Below are 22,500 nucleotides of genomic sequence, written 5' to 3' on the forward strand. Positions count from 1 at the left end.
TCTCCCCCATCTATCTCTATCTCTCTCCCCCATCTCTCTCTCTCCCCATCTATCTCTATCTCTCTCCCCATCTATCTCTATCTCTCTCCCCCATCTCTCTCTCTCCCCCATCTATCTCTATCTCTCTCCCCCATCTCTCTCTCTCCCCCATCTATCTCTATCTCTCTCTCCCATCTATCTCTATTTCTCTCTCCCCCATCTCTCTCTCTCCCCCATCTATCTCTATCTCTCTCTCCCCATCTCTCTCTCTCCCCCATCTATCTCTATCTCTCTCCCCCATCTCTCTCTCTCCCCCATCTATCTCTATCTCTCTCCCCCATCTATCTCTATCTCTCTCCCCCATCTCTCTCTCTCCCCATCTATCTCTATCTCTCTCTCCCATCTATCTCTATTTCTCTCCCCCATCTCTCTCTCTCCCCCATCTATCTCTATCTCTCTCTCCCCCATCTCTCTCTCTCCCCCATCTATCTCTATCTCTCTCTGCCCCATCTATCGCTCTCTCCCCCATCTATCTCTATCTCCCCATCTATCTCTATCTCTCTCTCCCCCATCTCTCTCTCCCCCATCTATCTCTATCTCTCTCTCCCCCATCTATCTCTATCTCTCTCCCCCCATCTATCTCTCTCTCTCTCCACCATCTCTCTCTCTCTCCTCTCTCTCCCCCTCTCCCTATCTCTCTCTCTCTCTCTCTCTCTCTCTCTCTCTCTCTCTCTCTCTCTCTCTCTCTCTCTCTCTCTCTCTCTCTCTCTCTCTCTCTCTGCTCTCTCTCTCTCTCTCCCTCTCTCCCTGTTTCTCTCTCTCTCTCTCTCTCTCTCTCTCTCTCTCTCTCTCTCTCTCTCTCTCTCTCTCTCTCTCTCTCTCTCTCTCGCTCTCGCTCTCTCTCTCTCTCTCCTATTTCTCTCTCTCTCTCTCTCTCTCTCTCTCTCTCTCTCTCTCTCTCTCTCTCTCTCTCTCTCTCTCTCTCTCTCTCTCTCTCTCTCTCTCTCTCTCTCGCTCTCTCTCTCCCCACACCTCTCTCCAAATGGGGTCCTCGAATTTGGCATGTCATATATTATCATGATGTGATGCTGTGATGTTGTGATGCTGTGATGTTGCGATTCTGCTATGTTACGATTCTGCTATGTTGCGATGCTGCGATGTTGTGATGTTGCGCATGTTATTAGCTAGCGGACAGCCTGTGTGTCGAGAGCAGACTGTGTGTGATACAGTGCTCTCCATCAAGGCTTACCACACACACACAGAAGCACACACATACATACACACACACACACACCACAGTGTAGTGCAATGTCGGGGGGCCTCAGGTTTCTTATTTGAGTGCAGTAATTTGGTTTAAATGGCGACAGGTGCAGCTGCTGCAGTTTCCACTGCTAGGCATTTCATCATGGTTAGCACCCACTGATTATCTATTGTTGTTATCGCAATATCACACACACACACACATGCACCTGGACATTTTATGGAGTGAGCTTCCAGATTCAATGCCACAGAAATTGTTTGTCTTTGTTGTGCCATTGTGTTGAATAAGATTGTATGGACATTGTGTTCTTACTGAGAGAAGGGACCATGAAAAACATTGTAATATTACATAATCTCCAGTTAATTGCAGTCTAACACATTGTATTAATATATTGATTTCACAAATGTTTTGTTTGACTTATATTGTTGTTATGGTGACCATGGATTTCTCTCAGCACGAATACTGTAGGTTATTTAAGAGCAGTCCTTTTGACCAGAGCACTATGGGTTACTTAAGAGCAGTCCTTTTGACCAGAGCACTATGGGTTATTTAAGAGCAGTCCTTTTGACCAGAGCACTATGGGTTACTTAAGAGCAGTCCTTTTGACCAGAGCACTATGGGTTATTTAAGAGCAGCCCTTTTGACCAGAGCACTATGGGTTACTTAAGAGCAGTCCTTTTGACCAGAGCACTATGGGTTATTTAAGAGCAGTCCTTTTGACCAGAGCACTATGGGTTATTTAAGAGCAGCCCTTTTGACCAGAGCACTATGGGTTATTTAAGAGCAGCCCTTTTGACCAGAGCACTATGGGTTATTTAAGAGCAGCCCTTTTGACCAGAGCACTATGGGTTATTTAAGAGCAGCCCTTTTGACCAGAGCACTATGGGTTATTTAAGAGCAGCCCTTTTGACCAGAGCACTATGGGTTACTTAAGAGCAGCCCTTTTGACCAGAGCACTATGGGTTATTTAAGAGCAGCCCTTTTGACCAGAGCACTATGGGTTATTTAACAGCAGCCCTTTTGACCAGAGCACTATGGGTTATTTAAGAGCAGCCATTTTGACCAAAGCACTATGGGTTATTTAAGAGCAGTTCTTGCCTCGGCATTTGTTTTAGTACTGCTGTCCTTTGAATTATCCTTCCATCCACAGTCATGTACAGTAAGTGATCTTGGTGTCCTCTCACCATATTCTCATCAGCTCCCCACGGTTAGCTACTTTGTTCAGGGTTAGCACCGGCTGTCTTCGGCAGTACTTACCTACTTTGTTCTGGGTTAACACCGGCCGTCTTCGGCAGTACTTAGCTACTTTGTTCAGGGTTAGCACCGGCTGTTTTCGGCAGTACTTACCTACTTTGTTCTGGGTTAACACCGGCCGTCTTTGGCAGTACTTAGCTACTTTGTTCAGGGTTAGCACCGGCTGTTTTCGGCAGTACTTACCTACTTTGTTCTGGGTTAACACCGGCCATCTTTGGCAGTACTTACCTACTTTGTTCAAGGTTAGCACCGGCCGTACTTAGCTACTTTGTTCAGGGTTAGCACCGGCCGTACTTAGCTACTTTGTTCAGGGTTAGCACCGGCCGTCTTCAGCAGTACTTACCTACTTTGTTCAGGGTTAGCACCGGCAGTACTTACCTACTTTGTTCAGGGTTAGCACCGGCAGTACTTACCTACTTTGTTCAGGGTTAACACCGGCCATCTTTGGCAGTACTTAGCTACTTTGTTCAGGGTTAGCACCGTGGTCAGTGTCTCTCCCTGAGAGTGGTCGTGGAGTGCCTCTGTGTCTGAGCCCAAACAAGAGGCAGTGACGGGGGACTGGATCTGGCCTGGCCTTCTCCTCTCTTCTCATCTCCCCATCACTCCATCCACCATTAACCCCTAAACATCTCCGCTGTCTGAATAGTTTCTGATGAATGCTTCTGTGATTATGTCTCCAAATCACATGCTAAATATACAATAGCTGTCAAAAACCAAGCTCCACTAAGCTCCACCAAGCTCCACCAAGCTCCACTAAGCTCCACCAAGCTCCACCAAGCTCCACTAAGCACCACCAAGCTCCACCTCCACCAGCTCCACCTCCACTAAGCTCCACCAAGCTCCACCAAGCTCCACCAAGCTCCACCAAGCTCCACCAAGCTCCACCAAGCTCCACTAAGCTCCACCAAGCTCCACCAAGCTCCACCAAGCTCCACTAAGCTCCACCAAGCTCCACTAAGCTCCACTAAGCTCCACCAAGCTCCACCAAGCTCCACTAAGCTCCACCAAGCTCCACCAAGCTGTGTGGGTTGCTGTGGCAACCCGGCGCTGGTCAAAGCACCGCCGGTAAGCCAGATTGTGTGGCTGTATGTTCGACAGAAGTAGAGGGAGAGAGAGAATGAGAGAGCAAGAGAAAGAGGGAAAGGGGACTGGCCTGCATGTGTTCGACAACGCTCAAAGCATTACCCCTCTCTCCCATCTCTCTCTCTCTTTCCCTCCCTCTCTGGTGGAGAAAATAGCCCCGGCATAGTGCTGGTTGGCCACCACTTTGTGACCGTTGAATGGGAGGCTTTTGGCTGTGATTGGACCAGGGTGAGGAATAATGGCTGGGAGGGTAGAGTGAGGTCACATGTCTCGTTCCCGGGGCTACGAACAAGTATTTCATCACAGACCTCACTGGAATGTACTGTATGTCTGTTTCATCCGATCTCCTAGACCTATAGTATTTGAAGAAAAACTATAACTAGCATGCTGTTTACATCTGAAGGATTCACAGGGAAGGATGATGAAGAAGGCGTGGAACAGGAGTAGTAACAGGAGGCTGTAGGAGAAGCCGTGTTTGAGGGCTTGTGTGAAACACAACAGTTATGATAAGGCAAGCAAGGCCTCAAACGGCCATATTCCAATTCAATCAATGACGGCATTTGTTCTGGAATTGAATGATGTATCCTGTAGTTGTTGTCATGGACACCTAAGGGAAATAATCAGTGTTAACGTCATCTATTACTCCAAGTAGGGTTTATGTTTCAACAACACCTCTTTCCCTGTGGCACTGTAACTAACAGAACAGCTGGACTGCTGTAGTTTAGTGTTTGTATTTATTATGGATATCCGTTAGCAGCTGCCGAGGCCGGGGTCCTACTCTTCATGGGGTCCAGCAAAAATGAAGGCAGTCTACATTATAATACAATTATTAAACATTAAAATAGCTATTTCAACATATTTCGCAATACATTTAGTGTGTTTCCTCCATCCGCTGCTCTACTACAACACACTATCCAGGTGTGCATGTGTGTGTAGTGTGTATGTTATGTGTGTATAGTGTGTATGTTATGTGTGTTTGTATGTGTGTGTTTGTACCTGTGTGTGTGACTCTTCACAGTCCTCGCTATTTTTTTAAATCCGATTTTACTGCTTGCCTGAGTTAAATGCTGTGAGATAGAGTTCCATGTTGCTATGGCTCGATATAGTACTGTGTACCTCGCATAGTCTGTTCTGGACCTGGACTTGTGGGGTATGCATGGGCATCTGAGCTGTATGCTAGTAGTTTAAACAAACGGCACGGTGCATTCAACATTTCAATACTTCTTACAAAAACAAGTAACCATGCATTAGAACATTAGAACCACACAGAGGTTCTGAAGAACTGTGGAGAGTGTGACCATCATGGTTGAAACATTAGTTACAGCTCTTCTGCTCCTCAGATCGTGTGACATTTGAATCAAAAAGGTAACTTACGAACCCATCAATCAAATCCGATATGTGAGAAAGTGGAATGTGGAATGAACTAATGCACCTCATCCACAAGCTTCTTCTCCATTCACATGCTGAACCGGAAGCGTACGTGTACATTTAAGGGCCAGCCTTGCCGCCCTGTTCTGAGCGAGTTGTAATTTCCCCAATTCCCTCTTTGTGGCACCTGACCACACAACTGGGCAGTAGTCCAGGTGCAACAAAACTAGGGCATGTAGGACCTACCTAGTTGATATTGTTGTTCAGAAGGCATAGCAGGGCTTTATTATCGACAGACCTCTCCCCATCTTAGCTACTGTTGCATCGATATGTTTTGACCATAGCAGTTTAAAATCCAGGGTTACTCCAAGCCATTTAGTCTCCTCCTTTAGAGGTTTAGGGTTTAGTGAACGATTTGTCCCAAATACAATGCTTTTAGTTTTTGAAATATTTAGGACTAACATATCTTTCTACCCATTCTGAAACGGACTGCAGCTCTTTGTTTAGTGTCACTACAGCTACTTCTCACTGCAGTAGCTGATGTGTATAGTGTTGAGTCATCTGCATACATAGACAAATGGGCTTTATTCAGAGCCAGTGGTAGGTCATTAGTAAAGATTGACAAAAGTAAGGGGCCTAGACAGCTGCCCTGGCGAATGCCTGATTCTTCCTGGATTAAAGAACACTCTCTGTGTATAGCAGGTGGTGCAAAGCCATAACATATATGTTTTTAAAGCAGCAGACTATGATCAATAATGTAAAAAGCCGCACTGATGGCGGACTGAAGATGGTGGACTGAACTTAGTTATGTAGAGCACCTCAAGATAAAAACGTAATATTAAATAACAGTATATTAGACTAAATATCTTCAATCTGGATGACAACACAAAAGAAATCTTAAGAATAGAAACATTTATCGACAAGTATTACGGAAACAAGCAACACCCAAACATGACGGAGAGTAAGACAGGGGAACCTATCTGTAAACGACGGAGAGTAAGACAGGGGAACTGATTTCAAAACGAAAACTTGACTCTTCTACAAGACACAGACAATTTAATATTTTCACCACCGGGAATGGTAAAGGTCGAAACCGATCTGTTAAAATCCATAAATGACAAACTGGGTATACTTGAATTAGTCAGTAAGGATATAAAAGAGTTTAAGGCAGACCTCGAGATGAGGGATGAAAAAGCTGCAACATTGGAGAAAGATACAAACAAGCTAAAAGGGAAAGTCAACAAGATTGAAACCAAAGTTAATGAACTTAAAAAGGAGAATGCCGTTCTGAGAGAAGCCTTACTTGACATACAGACTACATCCATGAGAGAGAATCTAGTACTTACAGGTATCCAAGAGAAAGAAGGAGAAGTGCCTGAATCTGTAGTTAGAGAGTTCCTCCTTGCAGCGCTTCAGATTTCCACGCAAAGCTATCAACAAAATCCAACTCGAATGTGTACACCATTTCGGAAAGAGAAGGCAGAGGTATGAACGCCCAATAGTTGACAAATTTGCTTTCTTTAAAGATAAAATAATGGTTAAAAGCCTGGGTAAAAGACTTGCTGGAACCCAAATTGGCATGAATCACCAGTTCCCGAAGGAAATTGCAGAACGGTGTAAGGTTCTTTATCCAATGTTCAAGGAAAGTCGATTGAAAGGGAAACGAGTAGCTCTCGTCGTCGATAAACTATATATTGATAACCAGTTGTTCAGAGACACAAAGACGACTCCATGGCTGCAAAGTTATTATAGATGAGGAAAATGATGAAACACAATTCTATCCCGGTTATGGATTGTAATAATGCAACAAAAAATATAGCTTTTCTATGTATCTTCAAATATAACTAATTGGAACACAAAAGCACTAATTCAATATGGTGAAGATAAAAACTCAGTAAACAGAAGGCGCAGTATGTGTGGATGGTGTGGTGTGTGTTTTATTATGTTTGGGAAAGTGTGGCGTTGAGTGAGAAAGGAAATGTTTGCATATACCAGAACCAATGTTTGATGAATTAATGAATTACACATCTTATTTATTTATTGTCCTATCATGGGGAGCTAAATTTTTAAATAAATTATACATCCAATTGATTTATTTATGATCCTATATTGTTGGAACGATCCACAACCCTATACCCTAGACACCCACCTGAATGACCCAGATTCTAAGGAGAAGTCCTGATGTAATGGTACGGTCCACAACCCTATACTCTAGACACCCACCTGAATGACCCACATACTAAGGAGAAGTCCTGATGTAATGGTACGGTCCACAACCCTATACTCTAGACACCCACCTGAATGACCCACATACTAAGGAGAAGTCCTGATGTAATGGTACGGTCCACAACCCTATACTCTAGACACCCACCTGAATGACCCACATACTAAGGAGAAGTCCTGATGTAATGGTACGGTCCACAACCCTATACTCTAGACACCCACCTGAATGACCCACATACTAAGGAGAAGTCCTAATGTAATGGTACGGTCCACAACCCTATACTCTAGACACCCACCTAAATGACCCACATACTAAGGAGAAGTCCTGATGTAATGGTACGGTCCACAACCCTATACTCTAGACACCCACCTGAATGACCCACATACTAAGGAGAAGTCCTGATGTAATGGTACGGTCCACAACCCTATACTCTAGACACCCACCTAAATGACCCACATACTAAGGAGAAGTCCCTAACTGTTTTATGGGCCTGCTGTAAGCGGTCTGTATGCAGCCAAAATGCGGTCAGAGACCAAGAGCAGCACTGCCCACTCAAGATTCTGAGCCTGCTTGGCAGGGTTGGTCCTGCAAAGCCATAGCCCCCTAAAGGGAGAGCATAATATACAAGGACATTCTCAAAGCTGCTAATGAGATCTTGATGACCTTGTACCTAGCCGGTGGGGATTCCAGTGTGGTGACCCACCCAGGCAGTGGCAATGCTGGCAACACTAGCTGCAGTAACCCATGGGGAGGGGGTCACACTCGGACATTCAGAGAAAGGGCATATTATTGTGGCACTGGAGGAACCAAATCAAAAGCCTGAGTATGGTCAGTACGGGGGACCATGTTGTGGGTGTTTCAGGGAAAAGGGGAACATTTGACCTCCATCATCTACGACGTGACAATGGTTCATAAAATCACACCGTTTCTGCTCATTTTTTGCAGTATTGCAGGCCTTCTCATACAGCTGCAACTGTATATGCTTTCGTAAATTCTTGAGTTGGGCTCTGGGATGATGCAACTGTTCTTTTCTACTGAAACAATATAATACTATGAAATATCGGGGACACCAGGCCTGGTTTTCATAGCTGACTTTGAAAAGGCTTTTGATAAAGTACGAATGGAGTTTATATATAAATGCCTAAAATATTTCAATTTTGGGGAATCTCTTATAAAATGGGTTAAAGTTATGTATCGTAACGCTAGGTGTAAAATAGTAAATAATGGCTACATCTCAGAAGGTTTTAAACTATCAATTACCAATTAAATGGTCTGACGGAGATGTGGACATACTCGGTATGCAAATCCCAAAAGAAAGATATTTTTTATAGAAAGAGCAAAAATAGATAAGCTCTTGCGACCATGGAAAGAAAAATACCTGTCTATTTGTGAAAAAATCACCCTGATGAACTCTTGTCAGTTTACCTATTTGCTTATGGTTTTACCTACACCTAGTGACCTGCTTTTTAAATTATATGAACAAATATTCCATTTGATTTGGAATGACAAGCCAGACAAAATTAAAAGGGCCTATTTATATAAAGAATATGAATTAGGAGGGCAGAAATGATTAAATATTAAAGCATTAGACCTCTCACAAAAGTTATACTTCCATCCAAACTGGTTCTCTAGTAAATTGATAGGGATGTCTCATCCCATGTTCAAGAATGGTCTTTTTTCCTTTATTCAGATTACACCTGCTCACTTTCGGTAGTTTGAAAAGGAAATTCTCTCTAAAATACTGTTATTTTTTTAACAAGCCTTAGAAAGAAGTTGGTTGCAATTTCAGTTTAATCCACCTGAAAAGACAGGACAAATAATACAACAAATATTGAAACTATAAACTCAACTATACTAATTGATTTAAAAAAAAACATATTTTTCAAAGAAAAAAAAAGTGTAATTGTAGTGAATGATATCATAAATAGGACTGGTGGACTTATCACACATGCAGCTAACACAGACATATGGAAATGTCTGCTCTACCCAAAATTACAACCAACTAATTGCAGCATAAACACAAAAATGGAAGAGGCAAGTAGAAGGAAAAGTAAGGAACTTGTATGTCGGCCCTGTTTTAAAGAACATAAATAGTTAACGAAAAGTGTGATTGTAACGGCGTTGTTACGGTTTTCATGTGGTGAAGGAGAGTCGGATCAAACTGCAGCGTGTATATTGCGATCCATGTTTAATCACACAACGTAACACGAATCCAAAACACAAACTCAACAAAACAATAAACGTAGTGAAAACTGAAACAGCCTTAACTGGTGCAAACTTGTGCAAACTTGTGCAAACTAACACAGACTAAGGCCATCAAGACACTAAGGACAATCACCCACAATACAACCAAAGAATGTGGCTGCCTAATTATGGTTCCCAATCAGAGACAACGATAAACACCTGCCTCTGATTGAGAACCACATCAGACAGCCATAGACTAACCTAGAACACCCCACTAAGCTACAATCCCACTATCTACACACCACATACAAAAACCCATGTCACACCCTGGCCTGACCAAATACATGAAGAAAAACACAAAATACTACGACCAGGGCGTGACAGGCGTTCGTTTGTTGAAGGAGAGTCGGACCAAAATGCAGCGTGGTGGTTACTCATGTTCTTTAATGACGAATAGCGAATACATGAAATAACTATACAAATACAAAACAACAAACGGAACGTGAAAACCTATACAGCCTGTCTGGTGAACAACTACACAGAGACAGGAACAATCACCCACAAAATACACAGTGAAACCCAGGCTACCTTAATACGGTTCCCAATCAGAGACAACGAGAATCACCTGACTCTGATTGAGAACCGCCTCAGGCAGCCAACCTATGCTACACCCCTACTCAGCCGCAATCCCAATGCCTACAAAACCCCAATACGAAACACAACATTTAAACCCATGTCACACCCTGCCCTGACCAAATAATTAAGGAAAACACAAAATACTATGAACAAGGCGTGACAGTGATAAATAAAAACATATACCAATTTAATTTAAGGACCAAAAGACTGACAGCTGTGCCATATAAATTGCAAAATAGTTGTGAAGAGATTTTCGATGTACCCATTCCATGGCACATGGTTTATGAATTGATACGCAAAACACCAGATTTTTTTAAATTTCAATTACTATACAAAATTCTTGCAACTAATATAATGTTATGTATATGGGGGATACAATCTTCCCAGCTCTGCAGATTTTGCTGTGAGGAGGCAGAGTCATTAGATAATTTATTTTGGTATTGTCCATATGTAGCTCATTTTTGGTCACAGGTCCAGGAATGGCTGAAGAATTGCAACATTTGCCTAGAACTAACGCTGCAGATAGCAATACTGGGTGATTTGAAAAGCCATAGTCAATCAATCAATAATACAATCATTATTTTAGCAAAAACATTTATTTTAATTTCACAATCCATAGAAGCTACGAGAATAGAAAGGTTCAGTACTTTTGTGAAGCATCACAGCACAGTTGAAAAATATATGGCAAATAGAAATCTGAAATGGATGGTGTTGAGAGATAGATGGGAGGGGTTGGATGGAGCTGAAGGGTGGGACTAATAACAAGATAAACCATGTAAAACATACGGGGTCTGTAGAATGTATATAGGTTCAGAAATGTTGTGAAATAGCACAGTTACAAATATAAATCAAACTGGATGGACATCAGAGGAAGAGGAAGGACTAAAAACAAACAAAATATAACTATTGTAAAATAGGTTGTGTCTGTAAAATGTGTATAAGATGACTCATCCACCGATTTCCACCGATTTCCCTCGTTCAAAATGCATACAAATGACTCCCGTGAGTTACCAATAAACGTCTTCCAAAAATATCAAACAACATTACTAATCAATCCTCAGGCACCTTATTATGTAAATAAATGATCAAATGTAAGACAGAGAATACCGGAGACCATTACCGGAGATAAATAACGAAGCACGTGCACTCACCGGACCGCGCTACAAACACAACAGCCAAAATGGGAGCCACTTAGAAAAACTACAAATTCTAGCTCATTCTTCAAAAAACAAGCCTGAAACTCTTTCTAAAGACGGGTGACATCTAGTGGAAGTCCTTGGAACTGCAATCTGGGAGGACTTCCTTTTATATTCCCAATCCCAGCCATTGTAATCAGAGGTGAGCTGAAAAAAAATATTCTGGACAGATTGTCCTCTGGTTTTCACCTGCCATATCAGTTATGTTATACTCACAGACATTATTTTAACAGTTTTGGAAACTTTAGATTGCCCAATACTACCAATTCTATGCATATCCTAGCTTCTGGGCCTGAGTAACAGGCAGTTTACTTTGGGCACCTCATTCATCCAAACTTCCGAATACTGCCCCCTAGCCCGAAAGAAGATAATGTGGGCTATTTTTAGCACTTTTCTGGGATTCTTGATTGTTTTGCTGATTGTTTTACTGAGCGGCTTATCAGAAGTAGACATGACAGTGATATTTATGTTTGAGCTGATAGTGGAGGGTGAGCTGCACACAGCGAAAGTCCTACTAGGGCACACTACCTTGGTGCTAACAGTCTAATTCATTCAATGCCAAGAGTGTGCAAAGCTGTCATCAAGGCAAAGGGTGGCTACTTTGAACAATCTCAAATATAAATATGTTTACATTTATTTAACACTTTTTTGGTTACCACATGATTCCATGTGTGTTATTTCATAGTTTTGAGTTCTTCACTATTATTCTACAATGTAGAAAATAGTTTTAAAAAAGAGAAAAAGAAAGATGCTTTAATGAGTAGATGTGTCCAAACTTTTGACTGACACTGTATGTGAATGAGATGTTTCTGTATTTGATTTTCAATACATTTGCAAAGATTTCAAAAAACATGTTTTCTTTTCACTCTTCCATTATTGAGTATTGTGTGTAGATGGGTGAGATTTCTTTTTACATTGAATCATTTTTAAATTCACGCTGTGTAACACAAGAGCATATAGAATAAGTCCAGGGGTATGAATGCATTCTGAAGGCTCTGTACGATGTACCAGTGTATGCACACGTGTGCCTTGTGGAGCACTGGTCATGGGATTATTATGTTTCATTTATACAGGAGGCGGAGGAAGATACATTTAAATTTAAACTGTGCACATTTTTTTACCCCAAAATTAATCAATCGATATTGTTGTCATTTAACAACAGTCAATATACTGTACAAAAATTAGGAAGTCGACACTCCAAGCTATTTCAAAATGAAATCAGTAACTGGAACTGTGTTGCAAGAGAGAACCTATACCCATAATGCTGCCAGAAACACAATAAAGGCCGAAGGCTTATTTCCATTGAGGTCCTCTGTTCGATTTCTCGTCCCTGAGTCGCACAACGCCGTCTTGGAAGAAAATCTCATTCAGACCTACATGATCTTAACAAGGTGAAACCACCTCAAAAGTGTAGCTTCACTACATCAAGGTAGAGCCTCCGACTCTATATACACACAGGAGAACATCCTGAATTGACTGGTAATAATAGGGGCAAGAAGTGATAGGAATATCATTACAAACTCAGAAAATCACAGCAAAACTAGTTAGGGAGCTCACATAGCAATCAATAGAGCTATTCCATTTGTTTCCCTCGCTCTCTCTCTCTCCCAGTTCTCTCTCTCTCTCTCTCTCTCTCTCTCTCTCTCTCTCTCTCTCTCTTTCTTTCTACCCCTGTTCTCATCTCCCTCCCGCAGTTCTACAGAGCCAAGACCGTTGCCATGGTGATGGCTGCATTCTGCAGTAGCAGCAGTGGGATCGTCTCTCTCCCTCTCATCTCTCTCTCCCTCTTATCTCTCTCTCCCTCTCCCCTCTCTCTCTCTTCCCCCTCTCTCTCTCCCTCTCCCCCTCTCTCTCCCTCTCATATCTCTCTGTCTCATCTCTCTCTCCCTCTACCCCCTCTCTCTCCCTCTACCCCCTCTCTCTCCCTCTCATCTCTCTCCCTCTCATCTCTCTCTCCATCTCCCCCTCTCTCTCCCTCTCCCTCCTCTCTCTCTCATCTCTCTCTCCCTCTCCCCCTCTCTCATCTCTCTCTCCCTCTCCCCCTCTCTCCCTCTCATCTCTCTCTTCCACTCCCCTCTCATCTCTCTCTCTCCTCTCCCCCTCTCTCTTCCCCCTCTCCCTCTCATCTCTCTCTCCTTCTCATCTCTCTCTCCCTCTCCCCCCTCTCTCCCTCGCATCTCTCTCTCCCTCCCCCTCTCTCATCTCTCTCTCTCTCCCTCTCCCCCTCTCTCTCCCTCTTATCTCTCTCTCCCTCTCCCCCTCTCTCTCCCTCTCATCTCTCTCTCCCTCTCCCCCTCTCTCTTCCCCCTCTCTCTTCCCCCTCTCCCTCATCTCTCTCTCCCTCTCATCTCTCTCTCCCTCTCCCCCTCTCTCCCTCGCATCTCTCTCTCCCTCCCCCTCTCTCTCATCTCTCTCTCCCTCCCCCTCTCTCTCATCTCTCTCATCTCTCTCTCCCTCTCCCCCTCTCTCTTCCCCCTCTCTCTCTCTAATCTCGCTTGCTCTCTCTCACACATCATTTCGAGATATCACATCACACCACGTTTTGTTCATTACTATTGTATTTCAGATTTGTACTCACATATTGCATAACAATGTATTTAAGTGCTACACTTGGACTTACAGGTATGCATTGCATATCTATAGGAGGAACATATATTTGTAGTGTATGTTTAGGCTTCTGTATATAGCTAACATAGTCTGTCTGTGTGTGCCTCACATAATTATGTCCTTTCCAAATGAAAACCAAAGGTGAGGTCCAGGTGACACCCTAGTCCCTATGTAAGGCACTTCATTAGATCAGAGCCCCTTTGAGCCCTATAGGGAATAGGGTGCCATTTGGGACGCAGTCCCATACTACCGTGCTACAGTAAGAGGTGTGCAGTACAGAGCACAATTAAATATGTGCTTTCAACGTTGCATGCCAGCCACTTCCCAGCCCAAAATAGTCTAGAAAAATGTAATGCAGCTTTTAATCTCTCTCTCTCTCTCTCTCTCTCTCTCTCTCTCTCTCTCTCTCTCTCTCTCTCTCTCTCTCTCTCTCTCTCTCTCTCTCTCTCTCTCTCTCTCTCTCTCTCTCTCTCTGCCAAACCTCCTATCTGTCCCTATGCAGTGTGACAACGCCAAGGGATTGAGGGCCTTCTTCGACGCCATATGCTACGGACCCAAACACCTGATGATCTTCGGAGGGGTGTGTCCTTCTGTCACATCCATCATCGCTGAGTCACTGGAGGGGTGGAACCTGGTGCAGGTAGGACCAAGTCTGGTTGTTATGAGGAGGATAGGTTGGTCTGTTCCAGCTGAATTTGACCTCTTTTTGGGAGTTGTCTTTCTATTTAGCTTTGGTGGGGTTCCCTCCTGATATGATGTGAGATGGGACAAATGCGAGTTTTGAGTTGTTAGGATAAGTGTGCGTGTGTGTGTGTGTCCGTGCGTACCCGTGCATGTGCAAAGTGTATGTGTGTGTGGGCTTGAGGTTGGAACCACAGTGACAGGACATGCAAGTTTGCTAATTGTGTAATTTGTATGTTTGTTATTGGCTGAGCCCATAGTCTTATGGTTCTGTAGATGGGGTCTGGGCTGGGGTCTCTGAGAGGTCCTAAATCATGGCTTAATCCTTCATTAACCTCACCAGGGGAAATGTCTAATTGGTAAGTCTTTAATCCGGGACGATTCTTATCCATTTCATAAAACCAAAGACAGAAGAGGAAAACAGGAAATATCAAGGCTGTGCCTCAAATGGCATCCTTACCCTGAATAGCCCTATGGACCCTGGTCAAACTAGTGCAGTACATAGGGAGGAATGCACTAGTTTGTTTCTCCTGTTATCATGTTTTTTCTCTCTCTGCACTGTTGGGAAGGGCTTTTCATTGACCTGTCTTATATCAGCTTGCTTGCACTCAGATGGGAAGGGCTGAAACATTGACCTGTCTTATATCAGCATGCTTGCGCTCAGATGGGAAGGGCTGAAACATTGACCTGTCTTATATCAGCTTGCTTGCACTCAGATGGGAAGGGCTGAAACATTGACCTGTCTTATATCAGCATGCTTGCGCTCAGATGGGAAGGGCTGAAACATTGACCTGTCTTATATCAGCATGCTTGCGCTCAGATGGGAAGGGCTGAAACATTGACCTGTCTTATATCAGCTTGCTTGCGCTCAGATGGGAAGGGCTGAAACATTGACCTGTCTTATATCAGCATGCTTGCGCTCAGATGGGAAGGGCTGAAACATTGACCTGTCTTATATCAGCATGCTTGCGCTCAGATGGGAAGGGCTGAAACATTGACCTGTCTTATATCAGCATGCTTGCGCTCAGATGGGAAGGGCTGAAACATTGACCTGTCTTATATCAGCATGCTTGCGCTCAGATGGGAAGGGCTGAAACATTGACCTGTCTTATATCAGCTTGCTTGCGCTCAGATGGGAAGGGCTGAATCATTTGAGGTGTGTCCTTAAAAACATGATACAATGTGCTAATTTCAGGCAACACTGGTGGGGATATTTAAGATCAACAAAAAGCTGGTTTTAGCAGTAACACGGTTGGTTATGGAATTCATTTTGACAGCAGAAACTCAGCATATCTAGCCGTGATGCACACTGTCCATATGAACATGGGACTAGAGTAATATGCTTCTGGTGCCTGTATACTTCGTATTAAGAAACATAAAAACGAATGCTTTTTCGTTTTATTTGATAAAAACCAAGCATAGTCTCCCCTCCTCTCAATGAAGGCTGTTTTTTGCCCGATGCAATCAAGTAGGCTAATCAAGACCGTCGGTAAAGGGTTTGGCTCTTGACACGGCTTGGAAATACATTTTAATCACGGTAGCAAAACAGTGAGCTGACATTCCCTTTTTATCTGTGTATTGTAGGCAATGTGATCTGTAAGATGGTTGAAATATGTTCATAAAACTTTATATTTGGGAGCAGTATAACGGTGAGAGGACATTCTCCCTTTCTCTTTATATTGGACCTTTGTCCAGCCACTGTGAAACGTCTGGATGTGCGTAAAACCCTCCATAATCTGCATCAATGTTTTAAAATAATATGCCTACATGGAGCAATTATGGTGCCTGTAAGTGTATTTAGACTATTTAAAACTACTTGTTGTTTCATTTTGTTTAGAATTTGACTAGAATTATTCAGTCTCTTTTTAGGCCATATCAATAATGAATTTTATCTTGCCTATTGGCAATATTTGGCATGTCCATGCTCAGCCATGTTGTAATTTACAGTAGACCTAGCAGCTATATCAGTGTGCATGCTATGTAGGCCTATATATTTACACAATGAAGCCATGCAATTACTTAGAACAATGTGGACTGCAAACAGGTCCAAGGAAACGTATTTAGCAAAGATGGGATAGGTCTACATTTTCGTAAGTAGTTTCTGTAAGCTATTTAACAAACTATAACGGACTAGCATTTGGAATTGGAGTTGATTCCAAGCAATACATAAAAGACCGTAAATACACAACTGGAAGCAACTACATACTTAGCCATGGAGCACCTTCTGATTGGCCAGTGAGAGGCCAAGCCTCTTTATTCATCAAAACCCAGCCCCTTTGTGTCACTGACAGCACTGTGTTGATCATTTTTTGTTGTGTAAATAGCAAAAAGGATTTCTGACACACCCCTGAACCTATAGCGCTACCGCCAGCTCTTAGATTTACCATTGAGTTATGCTTGTTCAAATTGAGCCCTGAAAAGTCAGTGACTTTTTTCCAAGCCTTGAAGAGCTGTCATTATGGTGAGATACTGTCAATTAATGGTGAGGAAATGTAGTGGTGGTTCAGTACAGTCATCTCTGTGGAAGAGGGCCTTGGTGAACGTACACCCCTTGGCAAGGTGTACTCTAAGGCCATTCTTCAAGGTCTGATTGAAGCATTTCACTCCTCCATTGGCCTGGGGGTGGTAGTATGCTGTGCAGACGTGTTGTTTTCTAACATCAGAAAGATGACAAAGTCCTCTTGGACCTGACTAGTGTCCCCTTCAATTAGTCATTAGAGGCCGACTCTTGTCTTTAAAGTTCACTGATTCAAAACCTTTGTAATTGCAGTCGGATTGGCAAAGACTCCAAATGAACCGCTGAATTAAATGTACCCCAAAACCATACTATTCAAGGACTTCCATTTTCAATTCCAAATCCCTGGACCTTCATAGGAGGTGCAGTTAATCGGCTTGACTCACTGATGAAACTCAAACTGCTTTTGGATAATTTACAGTACCACTATGTTCTACTCTGGTTTCTTTGCAGATCCAGATTGCACTAGGCTAGCTAGATGCCTCTCTCTCCATCTCCCTCTCTAGGCCCATTTACTTTCATCTGTCTCCCAGTGGAAGGAAGCAGACCCTGTGCCAGGAACAGGGCAGGGCTGCAGGAGGCTGCCTGGCTCCAAGCTGCAGACGTAGGCCAGTGCATTGGGCCCTGACGTCAGCAGCCAGTGGGAGGTGCATTACTTTCCATGTCTGAACTATATGTATCAGCCTCATAAGAATTCTGTGAGGAGAGAGGAAGCGAGGAATAATATGTGTGGGAAGTTTTCTGGGATACTATATAGGCATTGATTGTTGCTATTATTATGGATAAAGGGAATTTGAGACATTTGAGGGGAAATGCATGATTGAGTGAATAGGTGTAACCCGGCTTTTGAATTGAGGCATTTTATTAGAAAATATGCATATTTTCCATGGCTCCTAATGTGCTGCCCTAAATGAAAAGATACAAAACGTCATTTCCATATAAAAAGCAGAGACAGCTAGACAGTATTTAGACAGTGTCTATTAGCAACTTCACTGGACAACAATTCCTGAGAAATGTTTCATTATACAGTATATTCATTTACATATTTGTAAAAATAGATTTTTAATCAAGGAAGTGCCCCCACACACACACACTTGCAATGTTGCAGAACCATGATCAGTTTGCAGGCCCCATCTGCCATTGAATTTATAAAACTACTGATCCTCAAGCAGCTCTCTCACTCACATCCATATTGGGGCTCACGTCTCATGGTATTGTTGAAGATACAGGCTCATCCTCTCTGCTAAGCACCAATTACTCTTTATAGCAGTGCTATGTAGAGTACAGTAAGCTATGTGGTGATGAAAATGACTGCAAAAGCAAATTAAATGGAAGATAAGAATGCTACGAGGGCAAATAGACAGATGGTAAACGAGGGATGGAGAGATAGAGAGAGAGAGAGAGATAAGAGAGAGAGAGAGAGAGAGAGAGAGAGAGAGAGAGAGAGAGAGAGAGAGAGAGAGAGAGAGAGAGAGAGAGAGAGAGAGAGAGAGAGAGAGAGAGAGAGAGAGAGAGAGAGAGAAAAGAGGGAGATAAAGAGAGAGGGAAAAGAGGGAAAGGAGGGAGAGGGAGATAAAGAGAGAGGGAGAGAGAGATAAAGAGAGAGGAAGTGATAGAGAGAGGGGAAGGAAGAGAGAGAGAGAGGGGGTGAGAAAGCGAGAGAGAGAGAGAGAGAGAGAGAGAGAGAGAGAGAGAGAGAGAGAGAGAGAGAGAGAGAGAGAGAGAGAGAGAGAGAGAGAGAGAGAGAGAGAGAGAGAGAGAGAAAAAGAGGGAGATAAAGAGAGAGGGAAAAGAGGGAAAGGAGGGAGAGGGAGAGAGAGATAAAGAGAGAGGAAGTGATAGAGAGAGGGGAAGGAAGAGAGAGAGAGAGGGGGGTGAGAAAGCGAGAGAGAGAGAGAGAGAGAGAGAGAGAGAGAGAGAGAGAGAGAGAGAGAGAGAGAGAGAGAGAGAGAGAGAGAGAGAGAGAGAGAGAGAGAGAGAGAGAGAAAGAGAAAAGAGATAAAGAGAGAGGGAAAAGAGGGAAAGGAGGGAGAGGGAGATAAAGAGAGAGGGAGAGGGAGATGAAGAGAGAGGGAGAGAGAGATAAAGAGAGAGGAAGTGATAGAGAGAGGGGAAGGAAGAGAGAGAGAGAGGGGGGATAAAGTGAGAAAGAGAGAGAGAGAGAGAGAGAGAGAGAGAGAGAGAGAGAGAGAGAGAGAGAGAGAGAAACAATACGTTTGCGCTTCAAATAAACACACACTTTTCTTTCCTCAGGGCTGTATGGTGAGACCGGGATGCACTAGAACAGGCTGCAGCACCCTGCCTCACACTACTAGAATCTGAAGTCAAATGTCTACATTTTGCTGATGATCTGGTGCTTCTGTCCCCAACCAAGGAGGGCCTACAGTAGCACATATATATTCTGCACAGATTCTGCCAGATCTGGGCCCTGACAGTAAATGTCCAGTTGCCAGGATCACAAATACAAATTTCATCTAGATACCGTTTCTCGAGAGCACACAAAAAACTATACATACCTAGGCCTAAACATCAGCACCACAGGCAAGAAGGGCCTTCTACGCCATCAAAAAGAACATACAATTCGACATATCAATTAGAATCTGGCTACAAATACTTGAATCAGTTATTCACAAAATGGGACAAACACCAAATTGAAACTCTACATGCAGATTCTGCAAAAATATCCTCTGTCTAGAATGTAAAACACTGAATAATGCACGCAGAGCAGAATTAGGCCGATACCCTCTAAAAGAGACGTTAAGTTCTACAACCACCTAAAAGGAAGTGATTCCCAAACCTTCCATAACAAAGCCATCACCTACAGAGAGATGAACCTGGAGAAGAGTTCACTAAGCAAGCTGGTCCTGGGGATCTGTTAACAAACACAAACAGACCCCACAGAGCCCCAGGACAGCAACACAAAAAAACAGAACTACAATGCTATTTTGCCCTAAATAGAGATTACACAGTGGCAGAATACCTGACCACTGTGACTGACCCAAAATTAAGGATAGCTTTGACTATGTACAGACTCAGTGAGCATAGCCTTGATATTGAGAGAGGCTGCTGTAGGCAGACCTGGCTCTCAAGAGGAGACAGGCTATGTGCACACTGCCCACAAAATGAGGTGGAAACCGAGCTGCACTTCCTAACCTCCTGCCAAATGTATGACCATATTAGAGACATATATTTCCCTCAGATTAAAGAGACCCACAAATAATTTGACAGCAAATCCAATTTTGATCAACTCCCATATCTACTTGGTGAAATACCAGTGTGCCATCACAGCAGCACGATTTGTGACCTGTGTTGCCACAAGTAAAGGGCAACCAGTGAAGAACAAACACCATTGGAAATACAACCCATATTTATGTATATCTTTGTTTCAACACTATATATATCCATAATATTACATTTGAAACGTTTATGAGTGTAATATTTTCTGTTCATTTTTTATTGTTTATTTCACTTGCTTTGGTAATGTAAAAATGTTTCCCATGCCAGTAAAGCCCTTTTGATTGTATTGAGAGAGAGAGAGAGAGAGAGAGAGAGAGAGAGAGAGAGGGGGAAAGACAGACAGAGGGGTGTGGGGGGCAGAGAAAGAGAAAGAAGGAGAGAGAGGGAGGGAGGGGAGAGAGAGAAAGACAGAAAGGGAGGGGGCAGAGAATGAGAAGGAGAGAGAGGGAGGGGGGAGAGAGAAAGACAGAAAGGGTGGGGGGTAGAGAAAGAGAAGTAGAGAGAGGGAGGGGGTGAGAGAAAGACAGAAAGGGTGGGGGGCAGAGAAAGAGAAGTAGAGAGAGGGAGGGGGTGAGAGAAAGACAGAAAGGGTGGGGGGGCAGATAAAGAGAAGGAGAGAGAGGGAGGGGGAGAGAGAAAGACAGAGAGGGTGAGGAGGAAGAGAAATAGAAGGAGAGAGAGGGAGGGGGAGAGAGAGAAAGAGAAGGAGAGAGAGAGAGAGAGAGAGAGAGAGAGAGAGAGAGAGAGAGAGAGAGAGAGAGAGAGAGAGAGAGAGAGAGAGAGAGAGAGAGAGAGAGAGAGAGAGAGAGAGAGAGAGAGAGAGAGAGAGAGAGAGAGAGAGAGAGAGAGAGAGAGAGAGAGAGAGAGAGAGAGAGAGAGAGAGAGAGAGAGAGAGAGAGAGAGAGAGAGAGAGAGAGAGAGAGAGAGAGAGAGAGAGAGAGAGAGAGAGAGAGAGAAAGAGAGAGAGAGAGAGAGAAGAGAGAGAGAGAGAGAGCGAGAGAGAGAGAGAGAGAGAGAGAGAGAGAGAGAGAGAGAGAGAGAGAGAGAGAGAGAGAGAGAGAGAGAGAGAGAGAGAGAGAGAGAGAGAGAGAGAGAAATAAAAGGAGAAAGAGGGAGAGAGAGAGAGAGAGAGAGAGAGAGAGAGAGAGAGAGAGAGAGAGAGAGAGAGAGAGAGAGAGAGAGAGAGAGAGGGAGAGAGAGAGAGAGAGAGGGGAGAGAGAGAGAGAGAGAGAGAGAGAGAGAGAGAGAGAGAGAGAGAGAGAGAGAGAGAGAGAGAGAGAGAGAGAGAGAGAGAGAGAGAGAGAGAGAGAGAGAGAGAGAGAGAGAGAGAGAGAGAGAGAGAGAGAGAGAGAGAGAGAGAGAGAGAGAGAGAGAGAGAGAGAGAGAGAGAGAGAGAGAGAGAGAGAGAGAGAGAGAGAGAGAAGAGGGAGAGAGAGAGAGAGAGAGAGAGAGAGAGAGAGAGAGAAAGGGAGAGAGAGGAGAGAGAGAGAGAGAGAGAGATAGAGGAGAGAGAGAGGGAGAGAGAGAAATAAAAGGAGAAAGAGGGCGAGAGAGGGAGGTAGAGAAAGTGAGAGAGAGCTTTGACAATGTAAACCATATGTTTCCCATGCCAATAAAGTCATTTGAATTGAATTGAGAGAGATAGATGTGTGTTGTTCCAGACATTATCTTATAGCTTGATCAACATGTTTTTTCATCTTTTCCACTTTGCAAAACAATTCTTGGCGACCTTCTTTATAGGAGGATTAAACATGCTCCTCTCAACTCCTCATTATATTACAGAAAACGCTTGCCCAAAAAACTTCTGGCACCAAGAATCTCGCTGGCGGGCATCCTGGGCCAAGACTCCAAATACGAGCCTTTCCTTTTGCCTGCTACAACAATTCATTGTTTCTGCTCCACATAATGGCAGAGAATGGTTCATTGACTCCAAGTATGGGTTTCTATTCTGTGGTAAATGGCTCATTGAGTGCCAGGAAATGCCCTCGTAGAATCTGTCGACCTCTCAGTCGCCAATTAGATGTCTGTGGAGGAGTCGCTGTTCATTTTCAGCTGCGTCTAGTGTGTAATGAAAAAGGATGTTCCCCAGTCATTTTCTCCTTGTAATTAGTAGGGGAAAGGGTAGATGGGGGGCACAGTTTAATGAGAGTATGTATATTCTTACATTAAGGTGTCATCTGTTATGCACGACTGGAACACTATACAGCAGGCCTATTATTTGTCACATTCCATGTTGTCTACATCCTGTCAATTCACAGCCTATTCCTTATAATAA

General features: G+C 43.5%; 1 protein-coding gene across 1 annotated transcript in view; it reads left to right on the forward strand.

Annotated features, from left to right (window-relative positions):
* The window catches only part of LOC124012997 (gamma-aminobutyric acid type B receptor subunit 2-like), a 477,346-nt gene that overhangs the window by 115,021 nt on the left and 339,825 nt on the right, over positions 1–22,500 (forward strand). Inside the window, exon 2 of the mRNA XM_046327101.1 lies at positions 14,295–14,432. Coding sequence (XP_046183057.1) covers positions 14,295–14,432 — 138 coding nt within the window. The remainder of the gene's footprint in view (positions 1–14,294; positions 14,433–22,500) is intronic.

Source organism: Oncorhynchus gorbuscha, linkage group LG24 (assembly GCF_021184085.1).
Source record: "Oncorhynchus gorbuscha isolate QuinsamMale2020 ecotype Even-year linkage group LG24, OgorEven_v1.0, whole genome shotgun sequence".
NCBI classification, from domain to species: Eukaryota; Metazoa; Chordata; class Actinopteri; order Salmoniformes; family Salmonidae; genus Oncorhynchus; species Oncorhynchus gorbuscha.